The sequence below is a fragment of the Salvia hispanica genome, chromosome 4 (assembly GCF_023119035.1).
Source record: "Salvia hispanica cultivar TCC Black 2014 chromosome 4, UniMelb_Shisp_WGS_1.0, whole genome shotgun sequence".
In the NCBI taxonomy this organism is placed as follows: Eukaryota; Viridiplantae; Streptophyta; class Magnoliopsida; order Lamiales; family Lamiaceae; genus Salvia; species Salvia hispanica.
The window spans coordinates 34,667,452-34,687,045 of NC_062968.1; the positions used below are offsets into that span (position 1 = coordinate 34,667,452).

The 19,594-nt window shown below is 35.7% G+C and overlaps 3 protein-coding genes across 5 annotated transcripts; 2 read left to right on the top strand and 1 right to left on the bottom strand.

Moving 5' to 3' along the window:
• The first annotated feature begins 2,353 nt into the window (after positions 1 to 2,353).
• LOC125224451 (inositol oxygenase 1-like) lies at positions 2,354 to 5,826 on the top strand. 2 transcript variants are annotated; one of them, XM_048127850.1, is made up of 11 exons: positions 2,354 to 2,439; positions 2,527 to 2,608; positions 4,236 to 4,390; positions 4,462 to 4,666; positions 4,746 to 4,805; positions 4,886 to 4,938; positions 5,022 to 5,144; positions 5,220 to 5,289; positions 5,359 to 5,437; positions 5,526 to 5,607; positions 5,692 to 5,826. In XM_048127850.1, the coding sequence occupies exons 3-11, from the start codon at positions 4,340 to 4,342 to the stop codon at positions 5,716 to 5,718; spliced, it is 750 nt and encodes a 249-aa protein (XP_047983807.1). In that variant the 5' UTR covers positions 2,354 to 2,439; positions 2,527 to 2,608; positions 4,236 to 4,339; the 3' UTR covers positions 5,719 to 5,826. The 2 variants fall into 2 exon arrangements, with proteins under 2 accessions (XP_047983807.1, XP_047983806.1); XM_048127849.1 differs by adding an exon at positions 4,142 to 4,235 and having other exon boundaries at positions 2,398 to 2,608; positions 4,309 to 4,390.
• A 95-nt stretch (positions 5,827 to 5,921) lies between these two features.
• LOC125224452 (nudix hydrolase 26, chloroplastic-like) lies at positions 5,922 to 8,168 on the bottom strand. Of its 2 annotated transcripts, none has more exons than XM_048127852.1 (6): positions 7,919 to 8,168; positions 7,787 to 7,837; positions 7,217 to 7,309; positions 6,921 to 7,015; positions 6,191 to 6,280; positions 5,922 to 6,105 (listed from the first exon to the last, which is right to left on the bottom strand). In XM_048127852.1, exons 1-5 carry the CDS (start codon positions 8,114 to 8,116, stop codon positions 6,199 to 6,201), a joined length of 519 nt encoding a protein of 172 aa, XP_047983809.1. In that variant the 5' UTR covers positions 8,117 to 8,168; the 3' UTR covers positions 5,922 to 6,105; positions 6,191 to 6,198. The 2 variants fall into 2 exon arrangements, with proteins under 2 accessions (XP_047983809.1, XP_047983808.1); XM_048127851.1 differs by having other exon boundaries at positions 6,191 to 6,305.
• Positions 8,169 to 12,693: 4,525 nt separating this feature from the next.
• On the top strand, positions 12,694 to 19,418 carry LOC125222707 (exocyst complex component EXO70A1-like). Its single transcript, XM_048125469.1, has 12 exons — positions 12,694 to 12,955; positions 14,020 to 14,115; positions 14,910 to 15,115; positions 15,772 to 16,020; positions 16,367 to 16,505; positions 16,607 to 16,819; positions 16,899 to 17,104; positions 17,242 to 17,442; positions 17,554 to 17,653; positions 18,508 to 18,617; positions 18,689 to 18,835; positions 19,011 to 19,418. The coding sequence occupies exons 1-12, from the start codon at positions 12,779 to 12,781 to the stop codon at positions 19,126 to 19,128; spliced, it is 1,962 nt and encodes a 653-aa protein (XP_047981426.1). The 5' UTR covers positions 12,694 to 12,778; the 3' UTR covers positions 19,129 to 19,418.
• Positions 19,419 to 19,594: the final 176 nt, after the last annotated feature.

The window sequence follows — 19,594 nt, forward strand, 5'->3', positions numbered from 1 at the left end:
GACAATACGCATAAACAATCGTTTTGACATGCGAAAACGGCGCCGAAAGTAATCTTCTGGATACCGCGGCTGGTCGGAAAAATAGTCGGCAACGAGCCTTTCATGGGCTCCCTCTCGATCACGAGGGATGTAGCGACGTTTTGCTCTAGTTGGTTGAGGAGGAGGGGCGGGGGTATTGGCGGCGACATAGGCTTCATAGGCGGCATGATATTGTTCATAATATTCTTGTTCTTCGCGCTCCGCTTCCGCAATGAGATTGGTGAAATCTATTTTTGAATTTTTTAGAGAGAGTTTGGGTGAGAGAGGAAGATGTAGATGATTTAGTATGAAAAAGTATGAATGAGAGATAATTTGATGTGAAAAGTGGATGATGAATGTGTGTATTTATAGATGATTTTGGGATTTAAAAAAAAAATCACAAAAATCCAAAAAAAACGTCTATAAACGGCTCTATTTTTTTGGGAATCCAAAAATATTTTTTTTTATTTTTTGGTATTATTTTGAATTATTTATGAATTTTAAAAAAATAAAAATCGAATTTGCCAACGGCTATGCCGTTGGCCAATAAGAAGACGCCACGTATGGCTGCTCAGCGGCACGGACAGCTCTCATCGGCGGACGGACGAGCTCGTGCTCAACGGCACAGACGCCAATTTCAAACCGCTGCGGATGCTCTAAGTTGCACTTGCACCGTTTCACCTATCAATGTTAGCCGTAATTCAATTTAATCTATTAATTTATCAAACTATAATGATTGTCAAACTAGTCATTTGAAATTTTAGTTTCTACTATACCTAAAATATAATTACCAATATGAACTATAACAATTAAAAATTAATTAGCTATATAAAATATTTAAAAACTGTTATTTAATAATAATTTAATATTGATAATTTTTTTTATAACTCCTTTTTCATAATATTTTTATTTATTGAATTTATGGTTGTACCTTAATTTTAATATTTTGTAAAATAAAATAAGAATTCTTGTGTATTTATTCGAAGCGAGCTACAATATAGTATTTTGACTTGCATCCAAGCAGTAAAATAAGACTTTACAACAATGATGACATTCACCAAGCATGGTTTAATTACTTTGGTATGGAATGATGAGGACACCAATGACGAAGGCAGCAAGCCGGCAATGAAGAGGAGACATCAGAGACAAAATATGTTAGTGATATTTTCTACTGTGATCAATCCCACTAGTTTCAATTTCTGAATTTGCCACTGCATCTCATAAGACATCCGAAGACAAACCTCTAGCTAGAAGAGGATGCGTCTCACTCACTAAGCTTCACTCTCTTGCATTGCGACAAATAAACCTAATACGGAGTACTTGCTATTTATTTGAAACCTAAGTCTGGTAAGTGACTGACAATGTCAATACCACGCTAGAGAATTCAAGCTATATGCTTCTAGCCTATTATATAAATATTCTCTTCTGTTCCATAAGAGTATGCATTCTTTTCTTTTAAGTCCGTCCCACAAGAATATACACTTTTTTAATTTTGGAAACTCATTTATCTTAATGAGGTGAGACTCATTCTTCATTAACAATATTTTAATTAATTTTTCTTTCTACATCTATTTTACTTTATTAATTGTGCATTTAAACTCGTGCACAACCAAAAGTACATACTAGTGTATACTCTTGTGAGACGGATGGAGTAATAATTTTAAAATATCGCTTATATGTCAGTTAATGCATTCCTAATTAATTGCTCTACATTACTCTAGCATTTAGCAATGTTGGTGGAGACAACTTTGTTCAATAAATCTGTATATTGGCCTCCTATTGATGTGCTGAAAAATCAAAAGATTAATACTCTTGCTGTAGTCATTCAAAATGAAACTAGTATACAAGATTGGTGATCAAGATTGAATTTTTGAATATTTCTTGAAGCTACAAAATAATGGTTTCGAATTGTTGAGGTACAGTTGTTACATAGTTCCCATTAAAGCCATGCAAAAAATTTGTTGTCCAAAAGCAAGATTTCAAGTTTTCAACTTCTGTGCTTGAAATATTACACATCCATCTGCATCTGATTCGCTTGCCAAAAATGGAAAGATTTTTTTCCCTGACAAATATAAATGATTGGGACCATCACTTACTATTTAACACTAATACTATGAAAATAGCCATACAACATTTAATTTTGCAGATTAATATTCAAACATTGTAAAATTGTGGAATTGAATTCAGTTAAAAATCTTCACTCACCTTAGCAGATGTCACTACACATAAAGAAAATTTGGACCGTGGTTAGTAGTTGAAGCGTCCTTTTTCTATGATGACCTAACTATAACAAGTTTAGTGCCAAATCAGTACAACATTTAATTTTGCAGATTACTATTCAATTAACAGTTGAGGGAGGAATATGAAGGACATACCAACTCACTTTGCCATCAAAACCTTCACTAAAGAGCCATATTTTAGGTTGTTGAAATGGCAACCAATTTTTGCCCTTTTCCTTTCAAACTTGATCTACATCATTCCTTTTCCAAGTCTTCTTCTTCATTTCAGGTGTTCCGAAACAAAGAGATTTTCCTTAAAGTTGAATGCAGATCACAAAATGCTGAGCAAGATTTTTCAGGATATGGTTTCAGTAAGTTTGCTCCTATCTCTGTTTGTTGTGCAATTTATTCTTCTTGCTTTTACAAGTTCCATAAGTTTAGTTACAAACGATCAAATAATTAGTGGAGATGATCTGGTTTTTTTGTCAAGAAATTCTGAATAATCTTTTACATTATGGGTTGTAATTAGGCATAAGGCGATTGTTGTAATATGCTACTGTATTATTGGAGAACTATTACAAGTTAAAAGAATTAACCCAACCATAAATGCACTAATCATAGTTACCAAACAACATTCACATATAAAATGTGACTTACTAGGGATGTCAGTGTAGCCCGAAACCCGTTGGCTGGCCCGAATAGCCTGTTAAATTTGTAGGGTTAGAGTTGGAAATTTATATCCCGATAAAATTAAAATCCGATTAACCCGGAAACCCGATGGGCCAAACCCGGAAACCCCTTGATTAATTTTTATAATTTTTAAAATAGTTTGAAACCCGATTAATTTTTAAACCCGATAAAATCTATTTTTTTTACTCCTAATTCGGCACTTCATTGATTAATTTTATAATATACAAATATACTAATTATATATTAAATTTGTATTAATATAATAATTGATAAATAAATTAAAAACTTCAAATTAACTAAAAAAATACTACTATTATTTAAATTTCTAAAACATGCATTAAAATTTCACGAAACATCTCAAATATTAGTATTTTTATCATGTTTATGATTGAGTTTAAGCATATATCTCAAATTTATAATAATTAAATATTTTATATTTTATGATCATAACTAATTTTCATCATTATTTATTGGATTGATCGCATGTTAATATTATCGGTAGCAACCCGATTAACCCGTTGGGCTAGCCCGAAAACCGAGCTTTTAGAGTTAGGGTTGAACTTCTATAACCCGAAAGAAATCACAAACCGATTAGCCAACACCCTATTGACCCGCAACCCGACCAGGGTTGACCCGAAACCCGACAGGCCGACCTGATTGACATCCCTATGACTTACTAAGGCAATGTTACGTGCATTTTGCCAAATTTATTAGGGAGTACTATAAATTATAAGCGATTTAATGGATTAGCTTAAAAACTGTATAATATTCCAAGGTCATGTGACTTATGAAAAACATGTGCCCGACTCAACCGGGACTCCTAAAGCGGGACGGAGGGAGTATTAGAAAAGAGATTAACTATTGGGTTAGTTGTCAATGAAATCATGCAGTTTGATCTAATATTGGTTTGTCCCAAATCTTTTAAAATTTGAATAACAAATCATCAAGTTTATAAACATTTTTAATTGTCTCATTTGACCAAATTTGTGATAACATTTTTTTATTTTTGAAGCTCAAAAAGACGTCGTTTAATCATCCACGTTGTCACATTAATAGTCATTTACGTTCATTATACGTTTTGATAAAACTAAAATTTACACCTTCATCATCTCAACATGGCTATCCTCCTTCAACACCCTAACTTGGCAAACATATATGTGTATGCATTTTACAAGTATTCATACTTCTTCTACACATTCTTGTTTATGGAAAAGGTGTGGATGCTAAGACTGCGCCTCAAACTGATGAAGTAATTCTTGATCATAGCTTAGTAGTGCCTCATACCAATTCATACGGCCATTCTTTCAGGTCTCTCCCTCTCCTTCTCCCTCTCATTGTCCAGTCATATAGTATTATTCTAAGCGAGATGTTTTTGGTGAAGGGATTATGAAGCTAAGAACGAAAGAAGTGAGATGGTTGAGGAGCTCTATCGCCTCAGCCACATCAACCAAACATATGACTTCGTAAGGATAAGCCCACAAAACTCACCATGTATTTTTCACACTCTGGTGCTGATGGTGATAGAGTGATGCAGGCGAAGCGTATGAGGGACAAGTACAGGTCACTGGATCACGTAGAAATGAGCATCTGGGAATGCTGTGAGCTCCTCAATGATGTGGTGGACGAGAGTGATCCGGATTTGGATGAGCCTCAGATTCAGCATCTGCTCCAATCTGCAGAGGCCATTAGGAAAGATTATCCTAATCAGGACTGGCTGCATTTGACTGCTCTTATTCATGGTTGGTATCCCCATATATTCCCAAATATAACAAACTAGTTATATATCCAAGTAGTAACATTTATGTATTGCTGTTGTAGATCTTGGGAAGGTTCTTCTTCTGCCTAGCTTTGGACGTCTGCCCCAATGGGCTGTTGTTGGTGAGCTCATCATTTCATCAAAGTCGCTCATCTTCTCTCAGCCTTCTTGTTCTAGCTGTTCATCGTCAGCTTGATTTCAGGTGATACATTCCCTCTTGGCTGCGCTTTTGATCCGTCAATAGTTCACTATGAGGTCTGTCTCCCATCTCTCTCTAGAACTGCAATTTCTCCATGCCATGTTGGTAGAAAGTTTACATGATATCTCAAATTTCGCAGCATTTTAAGAGTAGTCCTGATTACAAAAATCCAGCCTATAGCTCACAGCTTGGAGTTTATTCAGAGGGCTGTGGACTGGACAACGTTTTGATGTCATGGGGGCACGACGACTACATGTACCTGGTATGACTCCATAACCTCGTCTTCTGGACACCATGGATTCTTGAAATCAACTCTATTCTCCAAATGATCTTGCAGGTTGCCAAGGAGAACAAGACTACCCTGCCACCGGCTGCACTCTTCATCATTCGATATCATTCTTTTTATGGCAAGTACTCGTGTGCATGTGTGTGTGTGTGTGTGTGTATCTGGACTTAACTCTTAATCTGTGGTTCAGCACTACACAAGTCGGGGGCATACAAGTATCTGATGAATGAAAAAGATGCTGAGAATCTCAAATGGCTTCAAATTTTCAAGTTGAGAAGATTTACTTTCTATATTTATTTCCAGTTTTACAGCTGTTTGTTTGAGAAAATTTACATAGTCTTATCACTGTTTCTGCAGCAAATATGATCTCTACAGCAAAAGCAAGTCTGGTGTTGATGTGGACAAGGTGAAGCCATACTACATCTCCCTTATTAAAAAGGTGAAACTCCAAACATTCCTAACATTATTTTCCTCCTCTTCTTCTTCTTCTTCTTTTTCTTATGGCGTGATTGATGCAATGCAGTACTTCCCACCAAAGCTCAAATGGTGAAGAACTGATGCTGTCAAGATGTGTTAATGAAAGCTTATATCTGATTATCTTATGCTTCTTTTCATATTCTTGGAATGGAGAATTATATTATATTGTGCATTGGCAGTGGTGAGAGTAACCAAGATTTTTTCAATAAAGTTCCTCATTTGTGTGCTACAAATTATTCTTCTTAAAATGAAAAGGAGCAAAATTAAGACTGAATGTGCAACAGAACCAAAAAAAATGCAATTTCAACAGAATTAATGTCGTCCTAGGATGTTATTGTTGGGAGCAGTAGCATCTTACAGACTGGGCTTTCGGAAACAACATGAACTCAATTATCTACTCAAGATATGGAGAGAAAGCTTTCATGACTTGTTCGTACACAGGCTTCTTGAAATCCACCGCCTGCAGATAAAAATACGAGGGTGTCGGGTTGCCAAGAAATGATTAGGTCTTGAAACCATAGTTTTAGATGAGAAAGAGAGCTTACATGGTTGACTATCTCCTGCGGAGACATCCATGACCACTGTCCAAACTCAGGCTTTTCAGTTCCATTGCCCAAGAGGTTGACCTCCTCGTCCTTCCCGTTGAATTTCAACAGAAACCTCAAGTTACAAGTGTAATCTCAGACGAACAGTACTTCAAATTCATATGCAAATATCATAAAACAAATATATTAAACAGCTCTATCTTTCGCTATTCCTATTTTGTTTTCCGGCTATTCACAAAACTTTGGAATGCAGCTAGTATCAGATAGCTTGTTTAGGATGCTCGAAAATACCATCACAGTGTTCTCTCGTCAGCAGAATTGTGTACCAATCTAGCTAATAAGAGTGGATACCAACAGATTGCAAATGCAGGAGTTGTTATCATTTATAGCTTCGTATATATTTTCTAGGAGATATGATCATTCATGCCACATCTGCACCCTTAGTCCCTTACCACCAATCTGGAAAAACATTACACAATTGCTGCTGTGCATATAATCTAGTATGGGCCATGTCAATAAAAGAATCATAAATGTGTCCCTGATGCTAATGTGCATACCGGCCATTAGACCGAAGATCTACAAGAACCATTTAAATAGACTAAGCATGGCCCTTGAACCCTGGCACAGCAGTACACTTTTCAGGAATGTCCAAAAAGACACCCGAAGCTTACAAGCATATTTATAGCAAATATTTCAAACTTGTGAAGAAATGAGAAATAAGCATAACTACCATTTTTGTGCTTGACCCTTCCAGTCTGAACCCCATTGCAGCTTGAGCTTTTGCCTCACCTCTGGTGGGAAATCATATGTCAACCAAAATGGTGCCTGCATAGATTACTTCTTATACATGACAGCTAAAACGATATTAAAAGCCCATTAAAGTGCAGAGTTTTCTGTATAAGACAACTACATCAGAAGCTTAGATACTACAGGTGATACACGTAGAAGAAGAGCTAAAATTCCCCCGTTCACATATAAAGCTAGATACTGAAAAAACAGCAATACAAGTCAAGTTTCTACACATACCTCGGCAACAATATCAGCTGAAGTGACTCCAGTTTCTTCTTCCAATTCCCTAATGACAGCATTTCTAGGATCCTCATTTTCATCAATTCCACCCTAAGAGAAAAACTCATATCATGTCAAGATTCCTCAAAAACTTGCACGTTATAATACCAACTAAGTTCAACCAAACATTCCCAATATGAACAGTCTTTGGATTGGCATGAAATATAGGCTTCATGTGAGCCTCAAATACCTTAAGTCAACCACCATCAATACTCAAACTTATAGTACTACGTATTTCACTACAATACAATGTCATCCCTTTGCATTACAATAAATAACAATAACTACATCAGAGTAGGCTTTCACCAAAAGCAAATGCTAATACGTAAATGCAAAAGTTGAAGTCTACACTTTCAGTTGTAACTCACAACCCAGAAATATATGAATAGCAACCAATAAAAAACTCAATTTAATTTTTGAAGTTCACATTTTTCATCACATCACCGGAGAGAAACCCCTTTCTCCGCGCGAACATCAAAATTTATTAGAACAAGGTAAAAAACAATAATATTGATCGGTTGAATTAACCTGAGGCATTTGCCAAGCATCCGGGATATCGAGCCTTGAAGCAGCAAAAATCTAACAAAAAAGCACAAATCATCACATAAACCAAACAAACAAAATCCAAATAAACAAACATGAATTTGAAATATAACCCACTTTTTTTGAGGGATTGATAAGACAAATCCCCACATTTCTTCTGTAACCTTCTGGCGGGGTGTCCATGGCTGATGATGAGAGAGAAGAACGCAGAGATGGGAGGGATATGGGTGTAAATTTGGGGAGTTTGGAGGGGCAGTTACGGAAGAGAGGTGAAGCACGATGAAATGGGGAATTGAGAGATCGGCATAAAGCCATCAAGTGAAGCTCTAGTTGTTCTGTTTCTTCCAATTCTATGCTTTATTTAATTGATTATAGCAATACATTATCATATTGAAATCGTTCCCCAATAAAATATCTCTCAACACTTTGATTGTTATATACTCCCTCCGTCCCGGATAATTCGGGTCACTTTGACCGGACACGGATTTTAGGAATTGTAATAAAAAGTGAGTTGAAAAAGTTAGTGGAATGTGAGTCCTACATTTATATATTAGTTTTATAATAAAATGTGAGTATGAACGAATTACTGGAATATGAGAGCCACTACCAAAAATGGTAAAAGTGAAATGGGATAAATTATGTGGGATGGACCGAAATGGAAAATTGAGACGAATTATCCGGGACGGAGGGAGTATAAATTTGTTAAAAATTTATAATATTTGATTTTTTAACAAAGTTTGATTAATATAGTACTAAAATTGTGATTACAAACATTTAAATAATTGATGTATTGGAAAAAAATTGAGCGAGAATTGCATATTCAAATAAGTACTTATGTTATGTTTGATCAACTAATGATAAATAAAAACTAAACTAATTATACGCATAATTAAGTGTGACAAAGCAACTTTACGATTGATTCGCCCAAGTTGAAGGCTATAGGGATTAGGGCATTGGGATAAACTAATGCCAAATATTCAAAAATACTACTTTGATAGTATACGTGACAAGGATCTTATTATTATTTTATTTACCTTAGTAATTTCGCATTGAGTCTCCTCCTAGTTGCTTCTAAAATCAATTTAGTCGTTATTTCTTTCCTTTGTTGGCAAGTTTTGCACTATTTGAGGAGATACGGATTTTACGCAATTGATATGGAAGTTGCACTTTTTTTAATAGTATAATCTTGAATTCTACTTATAGGAATCCATTGCCCTTTCAAAAACGAATTTGTAATTTGTTCTTATATTCATTATAGGTATTTTAGAAATCGGTATAGTTTAATTATAAACATTGCCTTATATTACATGATTAACCTATCTATGTAATCGAGATTCCTAGGATCCAATAGTTATTGTGAAGCCCATGGCAACATCAAGATGGAAACTATTATGTTGAAGATATCCATGATGAAAGCTTTCATGATACAATGGAGAATATAGAATAATGTCATAATGATGACGGGATAAAATATACTCCCTCCATTTCGCTATAGTTGAATCATTTTACCATTTCGAAAAGTTTCTTCATAGTTGAATCATTTCCATATTTGGTAACTTTTTTCTCTTTCTTATTTTACTCTCTTTTACTTTATTCACTTTATACTTTATTCTCTCTACATTTTTCTCTCTTTTATTTTTTTATCTATTTATTTAACACACCTAACATTCATTTCTAAAACTCTGTGCCCAAAAGTTCCGCCTCAACTATAGCGAAACGGAGGGAGTACTAGTGGTGTGTGTTGAAATTGTGTCCGGTCACAAATACTAGTGAAGTTGCAGTGGATGCACTGAACTCTCTTGTTCAAGATGACTCCCAATTTGGTGCCTTAAGAGTAGGCCTGTCAAATCGGGTATTCGCGGATACCTAATCTGAAAATTTCGGGTACTCGATCCCAAATTTTCCAAATTCTAGTACCCGATATCCGATCCGATTTTGATTTCGGATACCCGGATATCCGACTCGGGTATCCAGTCCCGAATAATCGGGTATCCAGTCCCAATTTCAATTTTAATTTTGATTTTTTTATTAACTACAAAGTTTTAGTATATTTGTTGTATGTATAAAGAATGCGTATAATCTAAATTACGAGAATAGTGTTTTAAGTGTTCCTGCAATAAAAAAATAATCACATATTTAACTTCACTGCTGGACGAGCCAACGGAGGTAGAGGGTGGCGGCGCTGGGAGAGGAGACGGGTCGCGGCTGGGCAGCCGGTGCTGGGAGAGATGAGGGTCGGTGTTGGGAGAGGAGACGGAGGCGGCGCTGGGGGAGAAGACGGCGGCGGCGGCAGAGGGAGGTGCAGGCGAGAGAGTGGGAAAGGGAAGGAAGGCATTCTGGTGTATGCTGCAGTAACGCAGTATAAACTAAAAATCATAATATTTAATTACTTAAATTTTTAAAAATTATAATTCAATTAAGAATATAAAGCGGAAACTGGGTTTGTAAAATATCGACCTAATTAGAATTAATACACTACTTATTATTTAAAAAAAAAACGGATAATTCGGGTATACCCGATCGGGTATCGGATAATCCGATACCCGAAAATTCAAAATTATCAATATCCGATCCCGATCCGAAACCCGAAAGATCGGGTTTCGGGTATCCAATTACCCGACTTTTTCGGTTTTGGATATCGGGCATCCAATACCCGCTATTCATTTTGACATGCCTACTTAAGAGCATCTCCAATGGCTATAGCCCAACAATAGGTAGCCTAGCCAAAAACTCCTTTTGCTACATCATCTAGGACTAGAAACATAACTGCCACATCATCAGGACAATAAATTGGACTAGCACTAGCACTAGCCACAATAAACAAAATTATAAAAAAATAAATAAATTACAATCACGCAAATACAGAATTAAATTTACAACACAGATACGGGAAAATGCAATCATTTTATTTAAATTAAAAAAAAGTACATCCTAAAAAAAGTACATAATTAAAACAAATACATAAAAAAAATCCTCCTACTTCCACACACTCAGACCCAATCGCCACACGCCATTCACGTATGAGTTTCGGAAATTAAAAAAAAATAAAAAAATAATTTTAGCGGATAGGCTAGCCGATTTCGAGTCTGCAGTGGCGGCTAGCGCATCGGCCAGCGGATCAGCTAGCGCCTGCAAATCGTCTAGAGCTCGCCGATCGGCTAGCCTAAATTGTTCTTGCCGGCCGCAATGGAGGCTAGCGAATAGGCTAGCCGATCGTGGATGGCTAGCCTCCATTGGAGATGCTCTAATTGATAGTGCTGATTACTTCTTGAATCTCAATTTGGAGTAATTGTTAAATACTGTACATAAATCGTAAGTTCAACATGCATGTTGGCTTATCGTGTAGCCTAAAATACTAGTACAAAATTTGTTTATACGTATGTCGGGGATAAATCTCCAAGCTTGGGGGCTCTTCTTCAGCTCCATGCATTTGCAATTTTGATAATATCACCATTTTTCTTGATAAAAGAATTAAGAATGTAACCATCTTAAGGTTTATTATATAGAAGCATCTGTCCTTCCATCCCATTCAAGATTTTCGTATTCATGAGTGACACGAGATTTTAAGAAGAATTATTAGGTAAAGTAAGTAAGAGAATATTTTAATGGAAACGGGGAGAGAGATTTATTTCTAAATAAAGAAAATTGATATCTTTGAGTGTGATAAACTAAAAATGGAAACGTGGACATCTTAGTGGGACGGAGGGAGTGGCAGCAGTGGATCCAAGGAGGGACAAGAGGGTGCGACGCCCCTCCCGACTACCAGCTACCATGGACCCGGACGTATAATTTTCATGATCGCCTCCTCCGTTTGCTTCTAATTTCGCTTTGAGGATTAAGCGCGCAATGACAATTCCGCCCTCTCCATTTTTCAGTTATGGATTAGCCAGGGAAGTATATATTTATGATCACATAAAACAAGGAGGATTGTTCTGCTGAGCGCTCAAAATGAGTGCCAGCATGAGCGACAGGGTTTTTCATCATTTTTTTCATTTTCTCTTTTGATTTTATAGCTTTAAATTATTTTAAATTCCTTTGAGCATTGAGAAATTATTTCATATTTTCTTCACATATCTGATTCTCCAGCAGCAATATTGAGTCAAAAAAACTATAAATTTTTTTTCGTACAATTTCATCTGCTCAATTCACTCTCTCTATCAATTATTTCTCCAAACTCAGTTCCATAGCATTTTTTTTCCGAAATCAAATTCCACTACAATCTCATAGTGGAATTTTTCACTTATATATCAATAATCTCATATTTGCATAGAAATGTAAATCTCACACAGAGAAATTGAAATTCCCCAATGTTTCAAGTTCAGACTTGGGGATAATGATTTCAACAATGGATATTCAAAATTTACGAAGAAATCAGACAGCCATAGGCATTCTAAGTTGTCTGTAGTTGGCAATTGAAAGTAAAATTTAAGAATCAAGCAAGAAAATTTAGGCACAGAATTGGAAGAGGGAATTGCAAAAAGAATAAAAAAATGAGAGTGAGAATTGATTGAATTGTAGAAGGAAAAAAAACTTGGGGAGGCGTCGATAATTGAAAAGGGAAAAAAAACGGAGAAGGAAAGCGAGAATTCTAAATTATAAGAATTAAAAAAGAGAAAAAAAAAACCCAGGGTGAGAATGCTCAAGCTGGCGCTCATTTTGAGCGCCCAACATATCATTTTTCAAAAACAAGGTTTATGATCATATTCTCGTCTAATTATTAGTAGAATTTATCAAAATTCCAAAAAAAAATACAACTAATTTCCAGTTTTAACAATAAGATTTAGTATATGTGAGGCCCCAAAGACAAATATACATAGATACGGGGTACCTTATGCAATTTTTGAAAATAATTTTTGCCGGACACAAAATCCCTCTTTTGCCCATTGAATTTTGACTCGCTTCTGCGCGTTTTCTCTACCCACTCTTTCTCTCTCTAGGCTTCTCTCACAACCGAACAGGAATTCAGCCTGAAAAAAAATGGGGATTCCGCCGAGAAGAAGCGGCGGAGTTGTGGCAGACACACTGAGCGACCGAGCAGCACAGATGAGGGAGGCTCTGGTGAAGAGCCAGTCCTTCACTGATAATATGGTGACTATTTTGGGATCTTTTGACCACCGCCTATCCGCTCTCGAAACCGCCATGCGTCCAACTCAAGTATGCCTCATCTTTCTCTAATTCGTCGGATCTTTTGCGCTATTAACGATTGGTAACATGCTCCATACGCGATTCGGCAAGTTAATTTGTGAAATGTGGATGGATCATTAATCATTTGATCCTTTCAATTAGTTGGAGAAATGCGCTTTTGATCCGCTTTGTTTCTGCTATTTCCCATGCTCTTTAGTTCGGTGAAGAAGTACCATTTCTTATTTGGTTGGGAATGATGATTGGACTGCTAGTGAACTAGACAGAAGTTCTAGTTTATCGTTTCTCATTTTTTTTTAATTTGTTTAATGATAATTAAACGGATCAATTAGCAAATGTGCTCTTCTGTTTGAAGTTACATATAATTTGAACATGCTTACGTTTGGCAGGTCAAGTTTTTCATGCTTATTTAAACATAAGGACTTTAACCGCTCAAGTTTAGATCTATGCTTGCTGGGTTTAGCAATATCAATGTGCACTCAGTTGCTTTGTAGGCTAAGATCAGCTATTTAATATATTATAGTATATGGTAATTGTGTTGAGCCAAGATTTTAAAGGGAATTGTAGAATCTTCACCTTAGGTGAAAGTTTAATCATAAACTTGGTTTCTTATTATTCAGTGTTACCGTGCTTTCTCTTGCATTAAAAATTGAATGTTTCTTCTTACTGACTGGGATATCTATAAATATATCACTATGTCATTAGAAAATAGATCTACTTAAAAATCAATGAGCCTTTGTTATTCTGTGGATGACTCTGCTATAGAAAATATAATGACTTCTAAGTACACTGTCACAAATTCTCCTGAAATTTTGGTACAACATTGTTATTCCAATGCTGTTTCCTAATATCTTCCAGATCACAGTTTGCTTTGTCTTGTCTTGCTTTACAGTTAAATAGATGCAAGTTATAATGTTTACTTATGGTTGTTGTTGGCTCTTGTATTGTTTCTTAATACTTACAAAGGACATATTTGGGAGAAGCCTTTTTCCCTAGAAATATTTGGGACGTTTAAGTAAATTGTCTGTTAGAGATTTCTGTTATTTACCAGTTTCTTTGCACTACCTTTTTTGTAGCTTAGAACACATGCTATTCGGAGAGCTCATGAGAACATTGATAAAACCTTGAAGGCCGCTGAGGTCATCTTGTCACAGTTTGATCTTTCTCGCCAGGTAAAACTCTCTTTTTAGGAGACTTATCCATCGTCTTTGGAATAGCTTTTATATGCCTTCCCAACCAACATTGCCGTTATTATGTATTAAGTATATTATTAATTATTAATGTTGTGGTTATGAAAAATAAAGTCCATTAGTTTCTTGCACTTGCTATGATTATGGTATAGCCTCCCTTTGATGCACATTTTGATTAATATTGCACATCACTTGCTGAATGAAGGCAAGAGGTTGAAGTGTTGAGCAGCAAAACAGGTTGATATCATATGGAATGGATATCATAGAAGAACATATAATGTATCCTTAATTTCCCTGACTAGGGTGAATATCAAAGAAGACTCCCTCCGTCCCATAAAAATAGGGACTCCGGGAACAACACGAGTTTTAATGCAAAATTGGTAAAATAGGAGAACGATAGAAAGAAAAAGTGATTGAAGTATTGTTAGGGGAGAAAAGGACTCACATCATAGGAGAGAAAAACTTGCCAAATATAGAAGTGGACTAATTTTATGGGACGAATCAAAATGGAAAAAGAAGACTATTTTATGTAATGGAGGAAGTATAAATCAGTTTTCAGGATATGTAATTTTTTGAGAGGAAGTTATACAGATTATGTTGCACCAATGTCTTAAGTAGGTCCAATAGGGAAGCTTGTTACTTGAAAATCCAACAGGATATACAATATATACTTGTAGACGTTGGATATATCCTTTTTTTGCTTTTGTCAACCCCAATTATCATTTCCCTACACTTCTTTTATGTTTTTGTCATATCTATATTTCTTTTTGTATCAGGCTGAGGCTAAAATATTGAAGGGACCACATGAGGACCTGGAGAGTTATCTTCAAGCTATTCAGCAATTAAGGAACAACATCCAGTTTTTCAACAGCAACAAAAGTTTTAAGAGCAGCGATGGTGTGCTCAACCACACAAATAATTTACTTGCCAAGGCTATATCAAAGCTGGAAGAGGAGTTCAAACAACTTTTATCATCTTACAGGTTAATTCTTCCTCTTATGTCACTAAACACTTAGCGTTAATGTTTTAATGTTCTTTTGCTTTTCTTGATACAAATTTGGGTTGGCAAAAACCACAGAATCACAGAAATATTACGGTGGTAATTACATTTGACTTAGTCTGGTACCAAATCTCTGTGAAAGGGATCAGTATGTGATATAAATATTTGCTTGATTTTAAATAAATGCAGTACAAAACTAAGCTCACTCCACCACATTAATTTGAACTTTGTATTAGAATTAATATCATCTGATCCACAAATCTGAATTATTCATCAAATATAAATTAGTTATGTAATACCCAACATAATTTCTTAAAACTAAAATGGACTCGTATGATATAATTATAATCCTGAAGTAGACAAATAAGTTAATCATCTAGAAGAATTATACCATAAACGCTCAGTTTCCGTCAGCCTTTTATGCACAGATCATTGAGGATAATCCTTATTTTCTACACGATTGAGATTATGCTCTCCACTAAATCACTAATAGCTCAATAGGTGGAACCTGTTGTTCTCTTGTTCTACAGTTTCATGATTTTTTCTTTTGCTGTTTGTTTGTAAACACTCATTATATTTAACTATTCATGGGCATGTTGTATTTATGTGTTCTATCTAAGAAATTTTATATTTTCCAGCAAACCTGTTGAACCTGAAAGACTTTTTGAGTGCCTTCCCAATTCTATGCGACCATCAGAATCACCTGGACATTCTAGTGGCAAGACTCCATCATCAAATAGCCACCATGATCATCAAAATAATACATCTGAAAATTCCGTATATACTACACCAGCTTTAATTCCACCTCGAATTTTACCTCTGTTGCATGATTTAGCATTGCAGATGGTACAAGCTGGGAATCGACAGCAGTTACAGAAAATATATAGGTAACTATCTCATTTTCTGCTTGGTAGCTTGAGTGGTGGTAATTTATTTTGTTTTGCTATATATTTGTAAGTTTTTGTTGAAGATAACTTTTCCAGTAGAGTGAACTTCAGAGATATAAATTGTTCTAAGGGTCCCAAAAATTTGATATTGATATAAGTAAGTACAGTATAACCAAATTATTTTGTACTCAGTAAGTTTATTCTCATGTAGGTTTTGCACTCAACCCAGTCTGCAATTTTTTTGGGATAGCAAGCAGCTTACTTAGATGCTTAGAATATCAAATAATATTAACTGTATCTAACTCATGTTTCCCTCCTTATGATGAATTTGCAATATACTGTGTAGAGATATCCGTTCTGTAGTTTTAGAAGAAAGTCTTCGCAAATTGGGAGTGGAAAAGCTCAGCAAAGATGATGTGCAAAAGATGCAATGGGAAGTTTTAGAAGCTAAGATTGGGAATTGGATACATTTTATGCGGATAGCTGTAAGCCATTCTGTTAATGATACTTATTTTCTTGTGAATAATGCTCATGTGTATAATCGCTGGATCTAATCTTAACACCTAATACAATCATCCTCATACAGGTTAAGTTGCTGTTTGCTGGAGAGCGTAAAGTCTGCGATCAAATTTTTGAAGGCTTTGATCCTCTCATGGATCAGTGCTTTGCTGAAGTTACTGCTGGGAGTGTTGCTATACTACTTAGCTTTGGAGATGCCATCGCCAAAAGCAAGCGATCCCCTGAAAAGTTATTTGTTCTCTTAGATATGTATGAAATCATGAGAGAGCTTCACTCAGAGGTAAGGATAAATTTCATTAGAACAACTACTGTAAAACATGTTTGCCCTGATTCTGGAAAATGATCAATCGTTGCGGCAGATTGGAGCACTTTTTAGAGGTAAAGCTTGCACTGAAATTAGGGACTCTGCCTTGGGGTTGACAAAAAGGCTTGCTCGAACAGCACAGGAGACCTTTGGTGACTTTGAAGAAGCAGTGGAAAAGGATGCTACTAAAACTGCTGTTGCTGATGGGACTGTCCACCCTCTGACAAGCTATGTGATAAACTATGTGAAATTCTTGTTTGAGTAAGTCATCTATCTTTACCATAGTGTTCATAGTATGCCTTTTGTATCTACTAAGACTAAAGTTCATTGTTTCTTTCCTATAGAGATAATGGACACTGATGATACCCTGACTGTATACTTATTATTTCATTTTTCAGCTACCAATCAACACTGAAGCAACTTTTCCAAGAATTTGAAAATAAAGATGACTCAAATTCTCAGCTTGCTGCTGTGACAATGCGAATCATGCAGGCTCTGCAAACCAATTTGGATGGGAAATCTAAGCAATATAGAGATACCTCTCTGACTCATTTGTTTCTGATGAATAATATCCACTATATGGTCAGATCTGTACGCAGGTTTGTAAATATCAGACTTGTACTATTTAGATATAAGTATAACCAATTACCAACTATTATATGCTGCTTGTGATTGGTAAAAATGTTTTTTGTTTATCTGGTTACTGATAGGTCTGAAGCCAAAGATTTGTTAGGGGATGATTGGGTTCAGAGACATAGGAGAGTTGTGCAACAACATGCAAACCAATATAAGAGGATCGCTTGGGCAAAGGTATTCTCTTTCTTTTTTTCTTTCGACCCCTGCGAGAGACACATTAGCTGAGAAATAAAGGGTTATCCGTAACCTCACCGTAGCTCTGGGCCTAGCCCAATTCACTTGGATTAACCCTATACAATCGAGTATTCTTGTTGATAGTAGTCATAAACTGGATATTGCATCTAGCTATTAATTATACTTATCTGGACCAAGCAACCTATAGAAATTTTGTAGTTAACCCTAAAATAGACCCATTTCTTAAAGAAGTGGGGTGGTACATGTTGATGGTATTGGTATGGGTTGATTTTGATTGGTATAGTAGGTGTAGTTGTTGCAGGGCAGAAAAATTCTCCAATACAGAAAAAATTGGGTCTAAAGAACCTTCATATTAAATTTACCTTTATTTGATTTTGAATTCGTGTTAACATTTGTCTGATTATTCTTGTATTCAAATTTGGGTCTGCACCCTCTCAAATCTGGCATGTATGCTGTTGCATCTTTACCCTGTGTGTCCGCATACATTTGGTCACTCTACATAGCTTCACGTGTGATATGATATGAAATATCCCTGTTGTAGTAAGTAATAGAACTGCGCTACTTGTATAATGCGGAATAGTTTTGGTTTTGGTATATCTCCTAGTATTATTTTAAGTTTACTCAAGGTGAAATTGTTCTAAAGTTTTTTCCATATTTGTAAGCAGATTATGTTCTGTGTTACTAAAAGTTTACTTGTCATTATCACAAGTAGCATAACGGATTATTTCTTATGGGAGTATCCTGCACTATAAGTACTTGATGAACTATCATGCATTTAGAATTCACAATTTTTTCCAGAGGCGGAAATCTGAATTACAACCTATCTTGTGCAGATTCTACAGAGTCTCTCTGCTCAAGGCCTGACATCATCAGGAGGTGGCAGTTCGGTTGGTGTCGATGGAGGAAATAGTAGTGGAGTCTCTAGAGCAATTATCAAGGACAGGTGCTTTTAGAGATACTTGATTATAGTTGACTGGTTAGTCATTTGACTAATTATTACTGTGATTCCTCTAGATTAAAGACATTCAACATGCAATTTGAAGAGCTTCATCAAAGACAATCTCAATGGACAGTTCCAGACACCGAGCTTCGAGAATCTTTGAGGCTTGCCGTTGCTGAAGTGTTGCTTCCAGCTTACCGATCTTTCATTAAACGGTTTGGGTGGGTGCTTGGCTTTCTTTCAATATACTCAATTTACAGACATGATTTTCTTTTCTAATTAATTTAATGATGATAATATAAGGATCGAATACCAAAATTATACTCCATTAGCTATGAATATGAGTAGGAACGAATGATTCTTGTGTTACTAAGATGCCTTTTTGATATTGAACAGACCTATGGTTGAGAATGGTAAGAATCCCCAGAAATACATCAGATACACACCTGAGGATCTTGAGCACATGCTGGGTGAATTTTTCGAGGGAAAGACCTTGAACGAGCCTAAGCGTTAGATCGTTTTCATCTCCACTCTTCCACAATGGGGCTTTGTTGAGTCATTGATAAGGCGTATTGTTGCTGATTGTTTTGGTACCTTGTTTGAACACAATAAGAGTAAATTTAGGGGCTGATTTGAAAGCATTTGTTTTGTAAAGTGTCAATAAGTATGTATTATTTGTGCATCATAACAGAACCGGCAACTCTTTGTGTTGTAATCTTGTATAGCCAAGTAGTTTGATAATCATTTGACTTTCGGTGGATAATTTTCTTAGAAGGTGTGTGTATGCATGCATTTCCGATTGAATTTTGTTATTTTGTAGTTATTGCCTCAACTTGAAGCTATGTCTACAATTATTCTTATAGCAACCAATATATATTGAAGAACAAATTATCCTTGCTACGAAAATAAATCTTCTAGTACTAATCTGAACTTCCTAACTGAGCAAATCTTTAGGTCCTTTATGGTCTGATTAAATGAAA